The sequence below is a fragment of the Rhodnius prolixus genome, unplaced genomic scaffold (assembly GCF_049639745.1).
Source record: "Rhodnius prolixus isolate KJV_2025 unplaced genomic scaffold, Rpr scaffold_4, whole genome shotgun sequence".
In the NCBI taxonomy this organism is placed as follows: Eukaryota; Metazoa; Arthropoda; class Insecta; order Hemiptera; family Reduviidae; genus Rhodnius; species Rhodnius prolixus.
In genome coordinates, this window is record NW_027411614.1 from 15,128,015 (window position 1) to 15,146,287 (window position 18,273).

At 30.1% G+C, this 18,273-nt stretch overlaps 3 protein-coding genes across 3 annotated transcripts; 1 reads left to right on the forward strand and 2 right to left on the reverse strand.

Annotated features, from left to right (window-relative positions):
• Window positions 1-634: 634 nt before the first annotated feature.
• Window positions 635-2,964, reverse strand: LOC141455987 (uncharacterized). Its single transcript, XM_074131531.1, has 2 exons — window positions 2,839-2,964; window positions 635-1,700 (listed from the first exon to the last, which is right to left on the reverse strand). Exon 2 carries the CDS (start codon window positions 1,695-1,697, stop codon window positions 888-890), a length of 810 nt encoding a protein of 269 aa, XP_073987632.1. The 5' UTR covers window positions 1,698-1,700; window positions 2,839-2,964; the 3' UTR covers window positions 635-887.
• A 4,999-nt stretch (window positions 2,965-7,963) lies between these two features.
• On the forward strand, window positions 7,964-13,421 carry fs(2)ltoPP43 (female sterile (2) ltoPP43). The gene is made up of 7 exons (XM_074131541.1): window positions 7,964-8,298; window positions 9,817-9,957; window positions 10,103-10,234; window positions 10,490-10,590; window positions 11,264-11,416; window positions 11,488-11,540; window positions 12,956-13,421. The coding sequence occupies exons 1-7, from the start codon at window positions 8,164-8,166 to the stop codon at window positions 13,093-13,095; spliced, it is 855 nt and encodes a 284-aa protein (XP_073987642.1). The 5' UTR covers window positions 7,964-8,163; the 3' UTR covers window positions 13,096-13,421.
• Window positions 13,422-14,627: 1,206 nt separating this feature from the next.
• On the reverse strand, window positions 14,628-18,094 carry kappaB-Ras (NFKB inhibitor interacting Ras like 1). The gene is made up of 5 exons (XM_074131542.1): window positions 17,593-18,094; window positions 17,293-17,419; window positions 16,995-17,219; window positions 16,661-16,916; window positions 14,628-16,045 (listed from the first exon to the last, which is right to left on the reverse strand). Exons 2-4 carry the CDS (start codon window positions 17,389-17,391, stop codon window positions 16,695-16,697), a joined length of 546 nt encoding a protein of 181 aa, XP_073987643.1. The 5' UTR covers window positions 17,392-17,419; window positions 17,593-18,094; the 3' UTR covers window positions 14,628-16,045; window positions 16,661-16,694.
• Window positions 18,095-18,273: the final 179 nt, after the last annotated feature.

Genomic DNA, 18,273 nt, shown 5'->3' on the forward strand with positions numbered 1-18,273 from the left:
TGTGGGTCACATTAGCTGGCCTTGAATTGCAGAATTTTTTTTTATTATGATCTTCCAGTTTAGCACAGGGTTAAACGATTTTCTTTTCATTCATCCGCTCCTAAAATATTTGCTTAATAAAGGTTGTTAATGACAAAATTTGTTTTTTTTTTCCTATTTCATCTCTTGTAAGGACAACTCTGAACTAGACAAGTAGTTTTTACTTTTTTCTAGGCCATTGCTGCTTGCATGTTGTACTACACCTCTTGTATTACATTCTAAATTGATTTTAAATTGCATTCACTGCACAGAAGTCACCTGAATTCTTTCCGGCTCTTCATTGTACTGCATTCGCAGCGAGATGTTTTAAACGAGTAGAGTTGTTGATCGTGCGTCACCCCTAAATTAGAAAGCCAGGAAATTTGAGTAAAGACTTCCGTCTCATAGCTGCTTTCACCACAGCTAAAGAACGATCCTCATCAAAAGAAAAACTTTTATCCAAAATTTTGATAATCTGAACTTGTTCAATTTATAAAAGAAATAATATGATGAAATGAACGCTAGTTTAATAATAAGAACTTATTACCTTCCTTTACACAGTACTGTTGATGTTCCGATCAAGCAGATTTTCGATTATTAGTTTTCAAATTTCATATTCAACAAAGCGAATTAACATATTTTTATTTACATATATATGTCACAATTGAAAATGAGGTTGTTTTAAATTTCATACTTTTAATAACTAAAATTCAAAATCCATGAAAATTTAAAGAATTTTTTTAAGATGTAATAAAATAATTCATTAATAAAACTCCATGAACAAATAAGGCACATTTTCAACAAATTACACACTTGCAACAATGCACATCTCACAACTTTACTCTTATTAATTTATTATCAAATTTGTTTCACTTCGGAAAATATTTGCAAATGTCTTTATTTTTAATACTTTTGTTAGTAGTGTCATATAATACCTTATTAATTTTTTGTTTAAAAGCCAATTCAAAATTTGAAATTAACCAAGATGAAAGTTCATTAAACATTATTTGAAATTCAGCTAAACCAGTAATATTTATTTTAATTCCGCTTAACTTATTAAATTCCAGTTGATCCAAATGAAAGCTACATACTGGTGCATATTCGAGAGTTAATCTCAAAGCAACTGAATTTTGTTCAGCACTAACGGAAATTTCACCTCTATGATGTATATTTAAAACATCCAAATGATATTCTTCAAAACCAACTTCTGCTACTTTAAATCCTAACTGTACTTGTAATGTAATCACAGTACCATTTCTAACCAATATTTCAACATCTCCAGTCCTTACTAACGATGCTGGATCTTTGAAGTATCCTTTTGAAGCATTGAATGTACCACCGTAAGGTGGATGTCCAAAAGGCTTGCTAATTTCTGGCAAAGGAATACTATTTGCTCCGAGGGATTTGAAAGTTTCGCTTACAAAACCTAATACTTTATCGACACCTTTGTTCAATTTAATAATAATTTCTTTTGAATTCTTCAAGTTTAGAAATCTGGTTTTCAGCTTCTCAGGTATCGCATAATTTTGTGAGTCGCCACCTTCTAAAACTGTATCCTCCTCGTAATTAGGTTTAATTTCTTCAGAATCAGGATATACTTTTTCTTCATCAATTCCTTGACCCTGGCTGGCAAGACATATTCCAAAAAGTAGCAAGACGACCAAAAGTTGAAATTTCATTTTCTAAAATACAAGAAGAAAACTGAAATTATATCATTATTATTCACTAAATAAATTTAAGTTGCTTTAATCCGAAAAGCGAAACCAATATAAATTATTTTATATGATATTTAGTTTCTTTTTAATATGATCGGTTTAGAATAATCATTCTCTCAGTATAGATTTATGCAGAAAGAAATAAGTATGAATAGAACGACCTTCAGCGTACATTTCAAATTATTTTAAAAATCAGTAAAAATCGACCCGTACCTAAATTGGTCGATTTAGATAGCATATAAGCTACAGGTAATAATAATTTTTCATTGCAAAAACGTTTTGAGCAAATAGTTTTTTACTATGTTAAAAGTCATACCAAAAAGTTTTGACTAGGAAAGTCTAGCACAAAATGTAGATTGACTGATGCTTTTTTATTTGTTGAAATGTTTTTGAAAAAAAAAATGAGTTATTAGGGTTGCCATACCAAAAAGATTTTATTAGAGAAATCTATCACGAAATTGGAATAGAAAGAAGTTTTTTTTTTAACTTTCTCGCAAACAACTACATAATCGATTTATCTTAATTACCTGTATGTAGTCATAAATCTTATAATTCTTATCCAAAAAACTTTTCTATAAAAATTAGGGCGTCAAGTTTTTAAAAAAGCATCGCTTATTTTAGCAGGAAATAATATATTAGTAAGTAAATGTCGGTAAAAAAAGTTTACATAATTAAAAGAACAGATATTTCAATTTAATATTCACTTCAATCATTTAATTGTATTTAACAATTGTATTTAAACAATTGCCGCCTTGAAAAATACATTGTATTACTATTTATTTTTATAAATAAATCAACCAATTTAAAAACTGAGTTATATTAGTTACGGAATGTATATTAAATTTTTCAAGATATTAGTTTATAATCTATCATTAATCTTCAAAAAACTTGCTCTATTCCTTTTCGTACTTCAGGGACTTCAAAATGTCTACTTCCGACGAAAACTCAAAATAAAAATTTACCATGAAACAATCTTCTACTTTAGTGGTAAGAAAATGAAAAACAAAGCATTACATTACTGGCACATTGTTGGGTATGGTCTAGCATTGAGATCCAGCTATTATTGTAATTAAATATTTTTAAACGTGAATAAAATATTAATTACCTATTAATAGACGTGAATTATGATTTCCTCCTAATGGTTTCGAAGTAGGATTACAATTAATTGAGGTATTATATAAAATTCCTATCATAAATGTTATCTAAATTTCGATAACAGACTTCTTTGTTGTCGGAAAAAATCTCAAGTGCATTTACTTTTTTTAATGACTTTTATTAATTTCGATTGAGAATTGCTGTTCGCAAATTTAATCTAGCACTTTGAATTTCTAAATCAAAAAAATACAAAATTTAATCACAAACGGAAATTAAAAAGCGCATTTTTTTCTATGGTAGCTTGTCAGTTCCAGTGTTCACTTCTTGCAAACCTAAAACCTTATTCACCGTTTTAGTTTGTAGTGTATCGATAAATACCATTAACATTCTTTAAATTTAAGAAAAATATGGACCTCAAACGTCTACACATTGAATGCAAAGAAAAATGCTACAACTGCAATTAAATTCCAAGTTTTGGCACTGTACAATGCAACGGTTCAATAATCACAGTTATATATAAAAGGATTTTCACTTTTATGGACATCTGTTTCTCCGTGTAGACTGAGAATTCCGGGTAGCATCTCTTGCTGGGTGCATATCATTTGTAACCTTGTAACTCCAAAACACAATCAAAACAATGGTTTCTAAGTCCTAACTTCCGAATCTTCTCCTTCTTCTCATGTTACAGAATACTATTCCTTTTAAAGGTAATGTAAGCGGGAAAACAGTAAATCGGTTTTGAAGTCTATATCACTTAAAAAGCCCTCGGTCTTTTTCAGTTTTCTCTGGTCATTTCCCAAATCTTTCATATTGGAAATTTATTGGTGAAGTTTCTTTCTTAAACTTAATTGCAACCGGCAACCATAAAAGTTTTGAACGTAACAAGAGCTACTTATCCTTTATTTGTTTTAAAATTATTTAAACCCAGTGTTAGGGAGCCAAAGAGACGTCAGTATTTTCTTTATCAGTGCCACAGCATACAATGTTAAATTTCATTCTTTATTTATTTTAAGGCAACGAAATCTAAAATAAGAAATAATCAATTAATTAATTTTAGATCCGTCTTTGTATGGTTAACTTGTTCTATTTTCTAATCTCAAAACTAGTTTGATAAGCAACATGCTTAATATCTTTACAATATTTGTTTTTTCCGGCGCATCGACGTCTGTGGCATTAGCGCCTTTACAATATTTGTTAAAATTAATTAATTTTTATCGAGCCGTTTTCGAATTATTGAAAAAGAAATAACATATTTACTTTGATAATCCTTTTTTGCGCATGTATGGAAGAGAGAGGATTTATTAGTTGCACTTGTTGTACGTGCGCAACTTATTGCTTGTAAGTTAACCATTCTTTTAATGCATTTTAAGTCGGACAACAAATACAATAACCGGATTAAGAAGTGGGACTATAGTATCTTCGATTTTATCCGGATAGCACGCTTGTTTATGGTATCCCTTAATGGATTAATCACCTTTAGTCAGAGGTAGTTTAGTGTAGAGATTTCGACTTCATTTACGTTATCTCTCGCTCTTCAAAACGCATCTCTGATAGTGCATTAAGATAATTTTAAGAACATTTTGTTAGCTTTTAAACTATGGTTTTTAGACAGATTACATTACTGTATGTGAATTTTTTTTTCAAATGAAAATATAATTTTTTAATATAGGTCACATTATTACTCTCCTTTTTTTTTGGAATGAAATGTTATTTCATAAAAGTGCTTTTAGTTATCATTCATTGAAAGATATAAATCATCGAAATCTATTCCAAAATAGTCACTTTCAAGTTCCTCCCAGTCTGAAAGTTGTTCTTCATCATCATCTGGGTAAACAGTTGCGAGAGTAAGGCATACCCTTGTTAGCATCACAAGTATCCAAAGTTCCAATTTCATAATCTGTAAAAAATGAAAGAGAAAAAATTTAATTACATTCGGCGAATGAGGGAAAAAAATCTGAAAGGTCATACCATCGGTGAGAAGATCTTGTGAACTTAATTTTCCTTAATGCTAATTAATTAGTTTAAATTACAATTTAGTAAACAGATTGAAAGAATCGAATGAACATTTCTGATAGGAAACCTAATTATTTTATTAAAATGGGATGTAAACTAAACAACTACTTTTTTCGAGGGCCTAATGAAAACTTCTTTCTTAGTCCTAGAAAATATAATTATTTATTTATTTACAAGACGGGCAATCACCCAGTTACAAAGAAATATAATTTAAAATAACATTTATTAGACATAATTAGACAAGGCAAATTTAAGATGTATCATTTATTTATACAATTTACACCAAAGAGGATAAACAAAAATCAAATTATTAAAAACAATACTTTTTTTTAAATAAATAAGTACAAAATATGAAAAAGAATCAATATAGAAGTAATAATAAAAAGTTAAGTATTAATCTTAAACGAATTTTTGCTGCACCTGTTCGGTTTAGTAAACAATAAAGAAAAAGTTAAGAAAAAAAATCTGGTGTGACACTCTCATCACTTTATCTTATAATTACTCTTAAAGTTCTAACTCACAAATTTGTTCAAAATTACAAAATTTGAGTGATATTAATTTTTATCACTTTAGAATCCCCGCTACTTTCTAAGAAATAGCCATATTCAAATTTTTGTGAAACATTTTTGAAGTAAAAGTTTTAATTTTATGTGTTTTAATCACTATACAGAATTTAAATAAAATCATAAGAGCCGTTTTCGAAAATATAAAAAACTCCTGAAAAATCTATCCGATAAAGTACCACTTTTGGTAAGCTGATTTTCTTCTAATTTAGAAATTTAGTCACACATTTGATCCTTAATAAAATTATATTGCTGGCGAGATAGCAATAATATAGAAATGACACTAGAGAAGAGCCAAGCTCCCTCGCGCAGAAGGGCCCTAAATCGGATTTTAGAATAAAAGTTATCGGACCAATTTAGAATAATTTTCCAACTAATAAATGAACTACTAACTTAGAAAAATATTTCACTGCAGAAACTTATATTACTGAGTAGTGTATTAACCATAAATAAAATAATTTTAAAATGAATATAGTATTTGTAAATTTAGACTTTTCGAAAGGTTTTCAAAATTTAAATAGCTTTATGCGGAACTAAGTAAATCAGTAAATTCTGTTTTTATGAAATTAAAGGGCCTTTTTAATTTTTTTTATTTTTATGAATAATGAATCTTTTATACTTACTGAAAATGCTAATGCATACAGTTTGTAATGTATACCCTGCAATGACTATGAAAGATAATAACACTTATGAGGTAGGAATAAGTTAACGGTACATTAAGTCGCAGTAATAAAGGCCCATATCAACTAAGGAACTAAGTAATTAGCCTACCAAGTTTTACTTTTCAATCTGACTTTTAGTAAATTAAAAAATGGGTTACTTTTAACTTTATAAAAAAATTTTAATTAATTAAATGTTTAGTTAACATTCCTTCTTTATTTCTTTCCTACTTTTGACTCATTATGTTTATTCTTTCAATCTTGAACACAAAAAATTAGTTTAAGACACTTTAAAAAACTTAATAATTCCGAATGATGTGTATTATCAGTTGGAATTTTCAAGCGAGCTAAGCTACCGGACCATGAATTTTGAAACAACCTGGGTTAAGGTTTACCAATAAACAGTCCCGAACCTCTCAGCAGAGATAAAAGAAGTGACACTGTTTGGTAAGAGCAACTTTTGAAACTACCACATCTGCCTCATGCATGGCTGCATTGCATTTTAGCGGCTTGAAATCTCTAAGGTTAGACTGCAAAACAAAACTAAGAATAGCACAAATTCTCACGTTGCAGTTCAAGCAACTGTGCTAGGACGAAAACTCTGAAATCAAATTACCTAGTCCTCCTGGTTGTGTGTTAAAAGCTTGACAAATAGAAGGTTGATCTGTGGCAGTCATTTACAGCAATACTACATTGAATAAGAAGGATGGCAAGTTAGACAAATGAATTAAGAGATACAGTTCTCCTATTATTTATATATAAAAACCCTTTCAATCACGATAAATATAGGGCTTACAAAATGGACAGAAACAATCATTGGTAAGATGTAAGTTACAGAGCACTTTGGACCACATATTTTCGTTACAATTTATACTAGAGAAGTTTTATGAGTTTAATGTTGATTTTCAGCCTGATTATTGACTTCAAAGAGACATGCGACAGCAGAGACAAAACAAAGTTTTTGGATGTTTTGCAGAAGTTGGGCGTCCCTTTTACAACTTGTTTGGCTGAGAAAAGAATCCTGAGGGGCTTAAAAGATCTGATTTCGGATCCTTTTGAAATAGTGATTAGCTGAAGACAAGGGAACTCAAAAGACATCAGCGCTTTCAAACTAGGCCTTGAGATGACGGTGTTTTATTGTTCAAACATTGTTCATATAACTTTGTTATACCAATACCTCCTTCACTTTATTTAAAGAAGTATCTAGCCATAATGTTGCATGTTTGTCTCTTAAATTTAATCCCAGTTTCACATGACAACATATTTGTATATAATTTTTAAAATATTTATGTATTAGGGAATAAAAATAAAGATCAACATTTTTATTACTTTAAAATTAAACAGTCACAACAGGGTTAAGAAAGATTTCAAGTTAAGAGACTTATCCTTTTACTTGAATAAGTGATAGATCAACACCATACATAAATTGGAACTTTAAATGGAAGTGTGGCACCCCGTTTCCCCAGAGTCCCAAAATCAAATTTCAGATGTTATAGAATGTTATAGGCCAGTACATCGTTTGTTTTTTCTCCTCCCTTTTTTAAAAAATAAGATTAGGCTTTAATATTTTATCAGGTTGTATTTTAATAAATTTTAAAACAAATTCTTTTATAATTGTTAATTCATTTCCCAACTATTATAAATCTTGGCTGATTCGCTTGGCACGAGAGGCCAAAAAAAAAAAAAAAAAAAAAAAAAAAAAAAAAAAAAAAAAAAAAAAAAAAAAAAAAAAAACTATTATAAATCTAATTTTAATTGAGTTAAAACCCTGATGGATACCTTTACCCCCCAAAATATAAGAACTAAATTCCTAGATGTTTAGAACTAAATTGTTTTAGAGGCAAGTAAAAGTCAGTTTCAGATATACGACAGAATCGCTTTATTTCTCCTTAGTTGACAAACTGACCCCATGCGGGCAGTAGCTGCGCTTAGCTCCACAGAGTTGATTGCAGTTCGGTCAGGCTACTTTTAGTAAAGGTTAGTGGGAGAAAAAAGCGTTAGGTTAGGAAGGTTTCTTGTATTGTTAGTTTGAACGTTAATGTGACGAGTTAAGTTACTGTTGAAAATTAAGGGCTTAATTCAGAGTGATCTAACTTTAAGATGGCTCTTGTTCGAGTCAAAAGACGTTTACAAGATGATCCTATTGATGTCCTTTTGTTTTCTTGCAAGAAACCGAAAACTGAAGAAGATGCTATTACTAAAGTTTTTAGATTTGCAGCTACTGTTGATGAGCAGGTGAGGTACTAAATAGTAAGAACTCATTTCGTAATAAGTATATATAACTTTTTTCAAATAACTCAATGTTTCCTCACATAATGCAATCTTCGCGAAAGAATTTTCAAAGCAAAGAAGCATTTCATCGAATGAATTACCTCTACCAGGCCACAGACTTTAGTAGATCATTATCAGGTCGTGATGGTTTAAAACTGATGTTACATTTCGGAAATATGTTGCACAATGTTGCTAGAAAAACAGTATCTCGACATGAGATCAGCTTAAAAAGGCGAATTTGCAAAAATTGTCACTGTATTTTAGTTCCTGGAAACACTTGTATTGTTAGGTTACTGAAGAAACCGCAGCAAGTTATGTGGTTATGTGTTGTCTGTGGCACCTATAAAGTGTTTAATACTAAAAAAGACCATAAAAATTGGACTGAAATGCCAGAAGCTATAGTGGAAGTAATCAACTGTGCATCGACCAATAACGCTTCATCGGAAGAAAACGTTTGTGGACAAGTTGATAAACTTATGCTTGATGAGCATAATAAGAAAAGTTTGTCTTCTAGTGTTAATAAACAATAAAGTTTCTGCATTTTTTTTTATTAGTTAAGATGTAAAAAATTTAATTTATCCATACAGTTGTTCTGCTTTAAGAAGTTAAGCAAACTAAATCCAACAACGTTTGTTAACAATGTTATTCGGAGATATAAAAAAAAATTAAGTGCTTGTTTTTTGTTATTGTAATATAGAACTCTTTATGCATTAAGATCTTATATTGATTACTTTAACTTTCGCTTTTCACTGGTAATTAATTTTAAAAAACTTATTTGAATCTAAATTTTGTTGCAACATTGTTAGCACAATATTCTTAATTCAATTTATTTTGTGATTTTTAATTTTCATTAACTATAAAGATAAGGCTTTTGCTTATTATGAATAAACTCTTAGAATTTGAACATTTTAGGGTTTGTCTTGTAAACTTAAAAGTACACATTTCAATTATTGTTTAAGATAAATGAAGATGAATCACTTTACTTTTGTCATCTACTTTTAAGGAAAAAAGACAACAAAATTTATGAATAAAGAAATTATTTTCAAGGATTGTTTAGTACTTCTTCTTTGGCAATTTTTCATTTTGAAAAACCATTAAACATAAAAATTAGTACTGTCAGTTTTATTATTTATTATGCTCCCTTCTAAGTTTGATAGTTAAGCGTAAAATGTTGAAGATTTTATGCTTTCACTTTTAAATAAAACGTTATATAGTAAAAAATATTTTTCAAAGCCACATGTTAGAAATAAAAAAAATTTTTAATTGCCAACAACAAAGTGGTGATTTTCGGTGACAAAAAAGAAAAACAAAAAAAATTGAGAAATTACGATGTAGGAGTGGAAAGTTGAGCTTACTACCAATTTCAGTTATTGTGTACGAATTTAACAGATCATTTCTGTTTTTCTTCTTCTTTTTTTTTTTTAAAGATAAAGCAGTAGTAAGTGTCAAAATCATAATCTTTATAGTGTGTTTTAATGTCAGGATGGAGATATTAAGAAGCACATAAATGAAATAAATAGTGTGAAGAGGAAATCCGTTAAATTCAGAGAACACAGTGTGTCAGCAGTAACCGAAAAATTAAGAAGTGAAAATAAATCAGCATCCCATAGCAATAGATTGAAGGTAATCAAAAAAATATTATATATTTGTGTGTTCAGTAAAAAAGCATATTCGTCAGTGGTATTAGAAAATAGGGAAGTGAATTATAAAAATAATCTTTTTTTATTTAATCTTATTTTATCCAAACAATAAAAGAATGATCGTACAGGTAGTCAATTGGTTCAGAGCTGTGGGAGATGAAGGAGAGGTAATAGGAGAAGATGAAACTTACACAGTGGTCGATGTTGTAAATACTGAGAAGTCTTCATGTTGTAATGCAATCACTGAAGTCAGTTCTGATGTAAGTATTATTTACATTTTGTAAATCATTTTACATTATTTTTGTGTTTTCAAATCATAAAAAAGAGTAGCAAGGAATATTCTTGTAGAATGAAATGATCAACTAAAAAGTGTAGAGGATCCATAAATAGATAACTAAAAGTAATAACGCATTTTGTTTTTTTTTCAAATAACAAAGCATTATTTTCAGGAGAAAAACAGAATACAATTATATCTTTGGTTAAATTCCAATTTATTTACTTATTTATTTTTGTAGAGAATTCATTCTGCAGTCACAGAAGAGCAATATGTTTACGATTTATATTATTCTGCTGTAGGGGGAGACTTCAATGATCTACAAATGGAGAATTTGCTGAGGTAATTGTTTAATTTTAAACATTTTCAGAAAGTCGTTTGTTGGAAGAAGTATGACAGTTTTTATTTTTTCTTCTTGGCTTTAGTTTTAGTGAAAAATTAGTGACCTAACCAGGGAAATTTACTTACATCTATTAATATTCAATGTGTGTAGTTAATCTAAATTTTAACTAACTCTCACTTTTATCTAAATGCCTGCTATTAGCAACTCATCCAAAACATATTTCAACCTAGGCAGTGCCATCCAGCTTTATAGCGGCGCGATTGCAGCACCCAATATTCATGCCTTCGTGACCTCTCGTCGTTTTCGTCCCTTCCGATTGCACCAGTCCTACATCTTCTTTAAATTTCTCGTTCCACCAGCATTTATTTCATGAATCCACGAGTTTAGCTTCGGAATTGATTGCTCATTTACTGTGTGTAATAACATTAAAAATTGTTTGCAATCATCAATTTCAACATTATACTCAATAAATTTTCCAGGAATGCTTCGGCGATATGTATACTAATATTATATACTAATTTTCTTAGTTAGTAGCCAGTTTTTTCTCTGAAGTACACTTTTTCATAGAGGGGTGATAATACTATTATCTAGAACATAGAGCGTATTTAGGTCAGGACACCCCTTTTGGATACACTCTGGTATCCGATTTAACTTTTTCGTTTTTATTTTCAGTGTGCACGCTGTCAATGAGGAATTAATTTTTGGTGATTTTATGGAAGACAGAGAAGAAGATTCAGTAGATGAGGATGAAGACTCAAACGATGAAAATCATTGGCGAAATGATTATCCTGATGAAATGAGTGATGATGATTCTTCTAGATCTAGGTTTGTGTGATTTATTTAAAATAAGTAAATACAAAATTGCAATATATATAATTTACTTAAACTAATTGCAGTATTGATGAAGATTTAATGAGGCTGGCCTTACAAATGAAGAAAGTTGCAGTAGGTTAGTTATTTCATTTCTTATATTGTATTGTACATTATGATTTTTAATTACAGTTAAGGTGAGATATTAGGTAAAACTTCTATGTCTCTCTTCTTACTGTTTCAATGAATTCTATACCGAATAGTAGAGAGAAGTTTAGCTCTTTGAATGTTGTAAATATCAATGTTTTAGTCATTGTAGTTATTGAGATATAGAAGGTTAAATTATGGAGGTTTTGCAAACGATTCAAATTTTAAACCTCTATAACTCTCTTTGTATTGTTCTGATTCCAATGAATTCTTTACCTAATTGTAGAGAAAAGTTAGCTCCATAACTGGTATAAATAATAATGATTTAGGCATAGTAGTTATTTAGATGTAGAAGGTTAAATTTTGAAGGGTATGAAAATGATTCAAAATTGAAACCTCTACATTTATTTTCGTATTGTTCTGAGTTAAATGATCTTTTCACTTAATTATAGAGAAATGTTTGCTCTATAGCTGGTATAAATTGCAATGTTCAAGTTATAGTTATGTCAAGTTATATAGTTAACGAGATATAGAGGGTTAAATTTTTTCTGTTTTTCGTCTTTACACTGAAGACAGTTTAGGAGAGACGTTTGCTCCATGTAAGGCCCCTTCTAAAACTATTCAAGTTAATTACTTTGTAAATCTTAGCTTGATTTTGATAAAGTTTGCCAGGAAGTTAGAATTTTCTACGTGACATATAAGTGTTATCCTGCTCTTTCTTTCACTTACTAAGGGATGTTCTGCAATCGTTCAAATTATTGAGGCGATAACCGATTCACATGAATGAATTGTGATTCGATACGAAATTATATAGCTAGATATAGCTTTTGTGTATCTTTATGTCTACAACATTAGGAGTTTGCCCCACTTAAGTAAGGCCTTTTTTAAAATTTATCCATAATCTTTGCCCATTTTGATTAAAGCTACAATTTTTTTAAACAAAATCTTGTTGGTGTATTTTTTTTTAAGTTTTTGGAATCTTCAGGCTCATAAATATATTTATTTTTTATTACGTTTTTATTTTTAATCTGTAATTAATAGAGTGATTATTAGATTAATAGATATTACAGTCAATCTAAGTTAGTATTTTTTTTTGCCTTCTGTGCTTGCAGATTAGCCAAGTAAAATTACTTAAATGGTATCAATGAAGTATTCATGAAATGATAGGTATTTGCTGATTTGTGACCTTTTAGCGTTTAAAAAATCCTTGCACATAACGTTTTAAACTTAAGTTTTGGTTAAAGAGGTAATATAGGGAGTGCAAGGTGTTTATTTATGCCACACATCATCACTCCTTACTACCTACCTGTAGTAAATAAACTTCTCGGCAGCAATACTAAGTGATATTTCTATTACCAAATAGTCTTGTAAGTATTACTGCATTTTAAATTGTTAGTATTATTACAGATGATGACTACCGAAGTGATTTATCGTCTGACGAAGAAGACGAATTGTTGGTATACAATGAAAATGAAGATCCTTATTATTATGATCGTTCCGATTCTTCACAAAGTGAATCTAGCTTTTCATACTATTCTACTGACTGAAGAAATAGGTTGTAATCTTTTCAGTTATTTAATAAATTTTAGTTTACACGTTTGCCATGCTCGAAAATATTGAATTTTTTTAATTTTTTCTATCTTTGTGATAATTATACTATTACGACGTGAAAATTTGAGCAATGTATATAATAAATTATATAAGGATAAACTGATGTCTCTACTTGAATAATGATGTTTCTTCTATAGAATTTATACGACGTGAAGACCGAAACAAATGTTGGCTCGAGAGAAGTCCAAAATCCATTTTATAATATAAATTAGCTTTAATATTCTATAAAAAATGTGAACAGAATAAAAAAGTGATCAGTATATCTAATTTTTTCTTTGCATTTACCTACACTGTTATTTCATCCTTTGTATTCCAGTTTTTAATGCATTAATAAGAAGTTCACAACCCAATATTAGAAATATGAACAGGAACGAACCACTTAAGACATGTATAAATAATCAAAGAGGTTTAAAATATGTAGTTGGAACGAAGGAATTTACATATAAAACAATGAAACTAAGTAAAACAGCTCAATCAGATTGATTCGGTTAAAAAGTAAAAGCTCTTGGGTGTCACTATGCACTTCATACTATAGGAGTGTAGTTTGCCCCAAGTATGGGGTCTCCTCTAAATCCCGGTTTAAAACGGACGAAGGTCCGTTGGAATGATTCATTGTATTGCACGATATAAAGGAAAACTATACGCAGGGGGATCATATTCAGAGATGTGTAAATATTGTTCGTTACAGGATTAAGATAAGTACGAAGTTGGGATTTCTTGTAAACTAGCATTTTAACGAAATATTAGTTAGCTTATATTACACAAAACATTCTAATGGTCAACTTAACAATAACCGAAGAGTTAGAGGCGAGATCCGCAAAGCAAAGAAGCATTGTGGTACTGGATTCAATTCCCTGACTACGCCTTGGTTTTTATTCAATGGTTAATGAAAGGAATTTGCTTTTTTTGAAAGTATGTTTGCTAGTCGCCTCCGTCCACGATATCTAATTTGGTAGTTGGACGTAAAGTCAGCCTAAAAAACGCCTTACTTTACTAAACTTTCTGAACAGTAAGTTTTTGTTAAGGAATGAATAAGTTTACAATTAACAAAAAATGCAGCAGGACTTTCTTTTAATAGGAAAATATGTTAGTGCTACCCCCGAAAGATGGATGGTAAAAGTTATGGGCGGTATAGGACATGCGACTCTACATGATTGTAGGTTTACGACTAAGGTTCAGCAATTCATCTCTTACCTCGTAATACTCTGACTAACTACCAGATGTATCGTAAGTGAAATCGAAATCTCAACACCAAACTTATTAATCTATTTATGATGACAATTTCTTAAATGCTGATTAGATTTTTTTTTATTTTAGAAAGCTGGTTAAATGTTCTCTGGGCACTGAAAAGGACTCCGGGCTTCCATGCGAACCTGAAGACTTGCCTCAAAAACAAAGAAATTTGTTAAATTTTTTTCAAATTATGTAAAATGAAGGTACCAAAATGTAAAAGTAGGTTGAAAGAAAATAACTTTCATCAACTTCTCTTTAATTAGTTTTTACAGATAGGTCAAGATTTCTCAAATATTCTCCTTCTTTGCAACATTTCAGAAAAATACCCATACCGTATTAATTTACCTTATAAGAAGAATAAGTTATTCCTGAATTTTGTTTTGATATTTAAATTTTTACTATTTCAAGAAACATTTCATTATTTGAGTTCAAATATCTCCTTCAAAGTACTTCTCAAAACTACTACTTAAATCAAAAACATCAAGTTAGCCTTAAAACAACCGGCAAGTTTGGGAATAGTTCTTTCTGAAATTGGCGAACGATTTTTTTTATTTTAGTTTAGCAAGAGTTTTGATCGAATTAGCTAAATCGAAGAAGGGTGTTCTATAAGTTATCGAAAAATTCATAATACTTCAATTTTTTTAAAAGTGTAAACTCCTCACTAAAGTAAAGTTAACCTCTCTACAATACCTAGTTTTGAGTAATTAAAATCTTTATAAAATTTATTGGCTCCAAATACGAGTTATAATCTTTCATTTTTTTGTCAAAATCATGCACTTACGTATTTCAAGAAATTACATTTAATGATTTCACACTAGAATATAAACTCGTTCATAGATTTTATCGTCACCATACGCATGTTTTCCTTATTTTCTTAGATTATCCATAATTACGGAAGAGTAGTGTGCGCTAAAGTTTTTTAAATGGAAGCCAAACTCTACAATTATTAAATCAACATCTGATGACGGATGAAAACCCGTGGAAAAAATGCGTGCTTTGACGGATAAAATGAACGATCTAACATTTGATTCCATCGAAAATTGATCTAGCACTGCGGACTCAAATCCACACTTTTAATAACTTACAACACTTCCATTTTTGAGTTTTTAAAATTATTCAATTTATTTATTTTTTAGATTAACTACTACCCACTCCTATTGTTTAATTATACAATATTTTTTATAGTTTCTCTTCACTAATAAGTGAGGCTTGCTCATAAATATCTATATATAGAACTAATAAGGCATTTATCATTTGGTATTTAAGAACTTATACCGAAATGACAAATATGCAATTTTTATTTTTCTAAAAATATACCATTTCACATGTAGCAAAGGACCGAAGTTAATGCATTCGGCAGAATCGTATTCCGAAATATTCTCAATACAGAAATAAAAACAAAAATGCTCTCATAGTTTCTTTGGTAAAAACTTTTAACGAATTTTCGAAAATGCACTGTTTCCTTTATATCAAATATCTCCAAGTTGTAAATAAACATTTTTTAGTATTACTTAATATTATTCCTATACCACATCAAACAGGTCCTTAACTATGTGCAAACTTTTATCAGTTCCCAAGAAAACAGGTGTTCAATAATAAAAAGCATCGACTTGTGTCATCTTTGCATTTATTGGTTGTGAAGTGCAAGCGTTCCTGAAAAATAAATATTTATTAATTTCATATATAGAACTAAAAAATCGATAGCAAAATAGCATCAAGTTAAATTGCTATTGTGGTTTTAGCATGAATTAAGATAAAACGCCAATGTCAAAAAGGGTGCGGACTTGGAATAAGATTTTTGTAGACTGTTCTTTAAAAAAAATTAAAGTAATCGCCTATTTTTACAGGCGGGGTTTTACATACATACAACCACCAAATTAAGTGCCAATAATTAAAAAGTAGCTATACACTGGACTCGAACTGAGGGACTTTCTAGTCATAACCACTTTTCCAAACTCACTCCCTATTGCTAAGTATAAATTTCTAACATTGGTAACACCACAGGCGTGTTTTGGGGCAATTTCCTCACAACCAGTGATAAAGAAGCAACATCATAGTTACACTTAAGTTTTATGTAATTGGAGGTACAAAAACAATACACTTGTCCTTCTATTTAATACACGCACTACAAATTAGAAGAACATATAAACAAAAACAACTGCACTAAATGAAGTGTACCGACAGAATAGATGAATCTTTTAAAAAAAGTAATTTTGAGCTTCAATATGAATTTAAAATATATTATCTTCATGATTGTTCGATACATACACATTTCTTCCGTCGAGACGTAAAAAGTAGCCTGTCAATCTCTTTTCCTCATCGCTAATTGGCCAAAACTAGTCTTCGTCACTTGTGGATTTAATCTGGACGCAAGCTGTATGAAACTTTCATATAAAGTGCTTCTTTCAAGAGCATTCACTTCGTAAATTTTAAGTTTTTCTCGACTGGCCCAATTCTGAGCTTTTGACATTACATTTGGGTCAATATTGGTTGTACATTGATTAGCCAAAACAGTTACCACCACCTGAACAAAAACTATTGCAGATAAATACAAATGCAATGGACAGAGCACAAGTCGTAACCCATGAAACTTGAAACATACTTCTTTCCTTTCTTTGTTTCTTTCTATGTCTTTCTTAGCAGATATAATATAGTCCAGTGATTCCATTTTTGTAGGATCAAACACTAGAATATAACCATCAGCATGTTGTAAGTTCACATTGGACATGAAATCTGAACCAGTGTCGTAAAATCTCAACTTTTCCTTCACACCTCTCTCAGTTTCTACGTTTGCCACATAAATATCTTCAATGGTAGATTGAATAAACTAAATGAAAGCAATAGTTTAAAGGAGATGTTCGTTTCCATAAAGGTACAAAAAAAAAAAGAACAGAACTCACAGTATCTTTGGTTAACTTCCCGTATATAGCTTGTTCCAGTATAGCTGTTTTTCCAACACCTTTCCAACCACACATAACCACTCTGGTAGTTTTGCCCATTACGGATTACCAAGCTTCACAGCAAATTCTTAGAAAAAAAAAATATATCAGCGTTGTTACAAAGTAATTCACTTGAATATACACATTTTTGTTTAGAGTACAAGTTAAAAAGATTTTGAAGAACGAACACAGCAATTTACTGCTGTCAAATGTTTTTGGAATTTTTATTTCACTGTTATAGAGAAAAAAAAAGGTTATTACCTGATCCTTTTATAACCCAATAACGTTTACAAATGTTTAATTACAGCATTGTGGAGCAGTATCCAAGATCATGCAGCTTTATTTTATTCATAAGCCATCTTACATAAACTAAGATATGACAGTCCTAACTACCACAGAAATGATTAACTAGAGTTATTATTCAGACATACTAAGTATACAATGCGCACCTAACGTCTTTCCTCAGATTCCAATACTTATCTATTATCTACATATACTCAAAAGTATCGATAATCAGTATCATATCGGTAAAAAGTACGGAGTATACGATAGCAAGTATTGGGAAGAAAGAGTCGACTGTCGTTACGGGTATTCTGTCGGACGTATTGAAACATCCAGAATTCTAGAGCCAAAGTTTTTCGGCCATTCGTCTGATTGAGCCCTAGGGAAACTAAATGTAAACAGTAATTCACGAATCAACTATGCTTCTATTCCCTGAAATATTTACATAAAAAAAAGGGATGTTTTTACATATTACATATAGACACATCCACAGAGATTTTTTCGAATTAGCCCCCGGAAGACTAGAAAAAAAAATTAAAAAGACTAACGTCAAGTTATTCTCAAAAAGTTATCTTTCCCGTTTTTAGAGGGAGTTTTGTTATAACTCCTTTTTTTCTTTTGAAAGTGACTGTGTACAAGTACATAGGTGTTCCACCAAAA

What these genes read in the sequence shown, in the direction of transcription:
- kappaB-Ras (XM_074131542.1), bottom strand. Translation starts at nt 17,391, where the DNA reads ATGGGCAAAACTACCAGAGTGGTTATGTGTGGTTGGAAAGGTGTTGGA. An exon ending in GGAAGTTAACCAAAGATACT is followed by an intron (nt 17,220 to 17,292) that starts GTGAGTTCTGTT and finishes GCTTTCATTTAG; the next exon opens with TTTATTCAATCTACCATTGA. An exon ending in GAAACAAAGAAAGGAAAGAA is followed by an intron (nt 16,917 to 16,994) that starts GTATGTTTCAAG and finishes GTTTTTGTTCAG; the next exon opens with GTGGTGGTAACTGTTTTGGC.
- LOC141455987 (XM_074131531.1), bottom strand. Translation starts at nt 1,697, where the DNA reads ATGAAATTTCAACTTTTGGTCGTCTTGCTACTTTTTGGAATATGTCTT.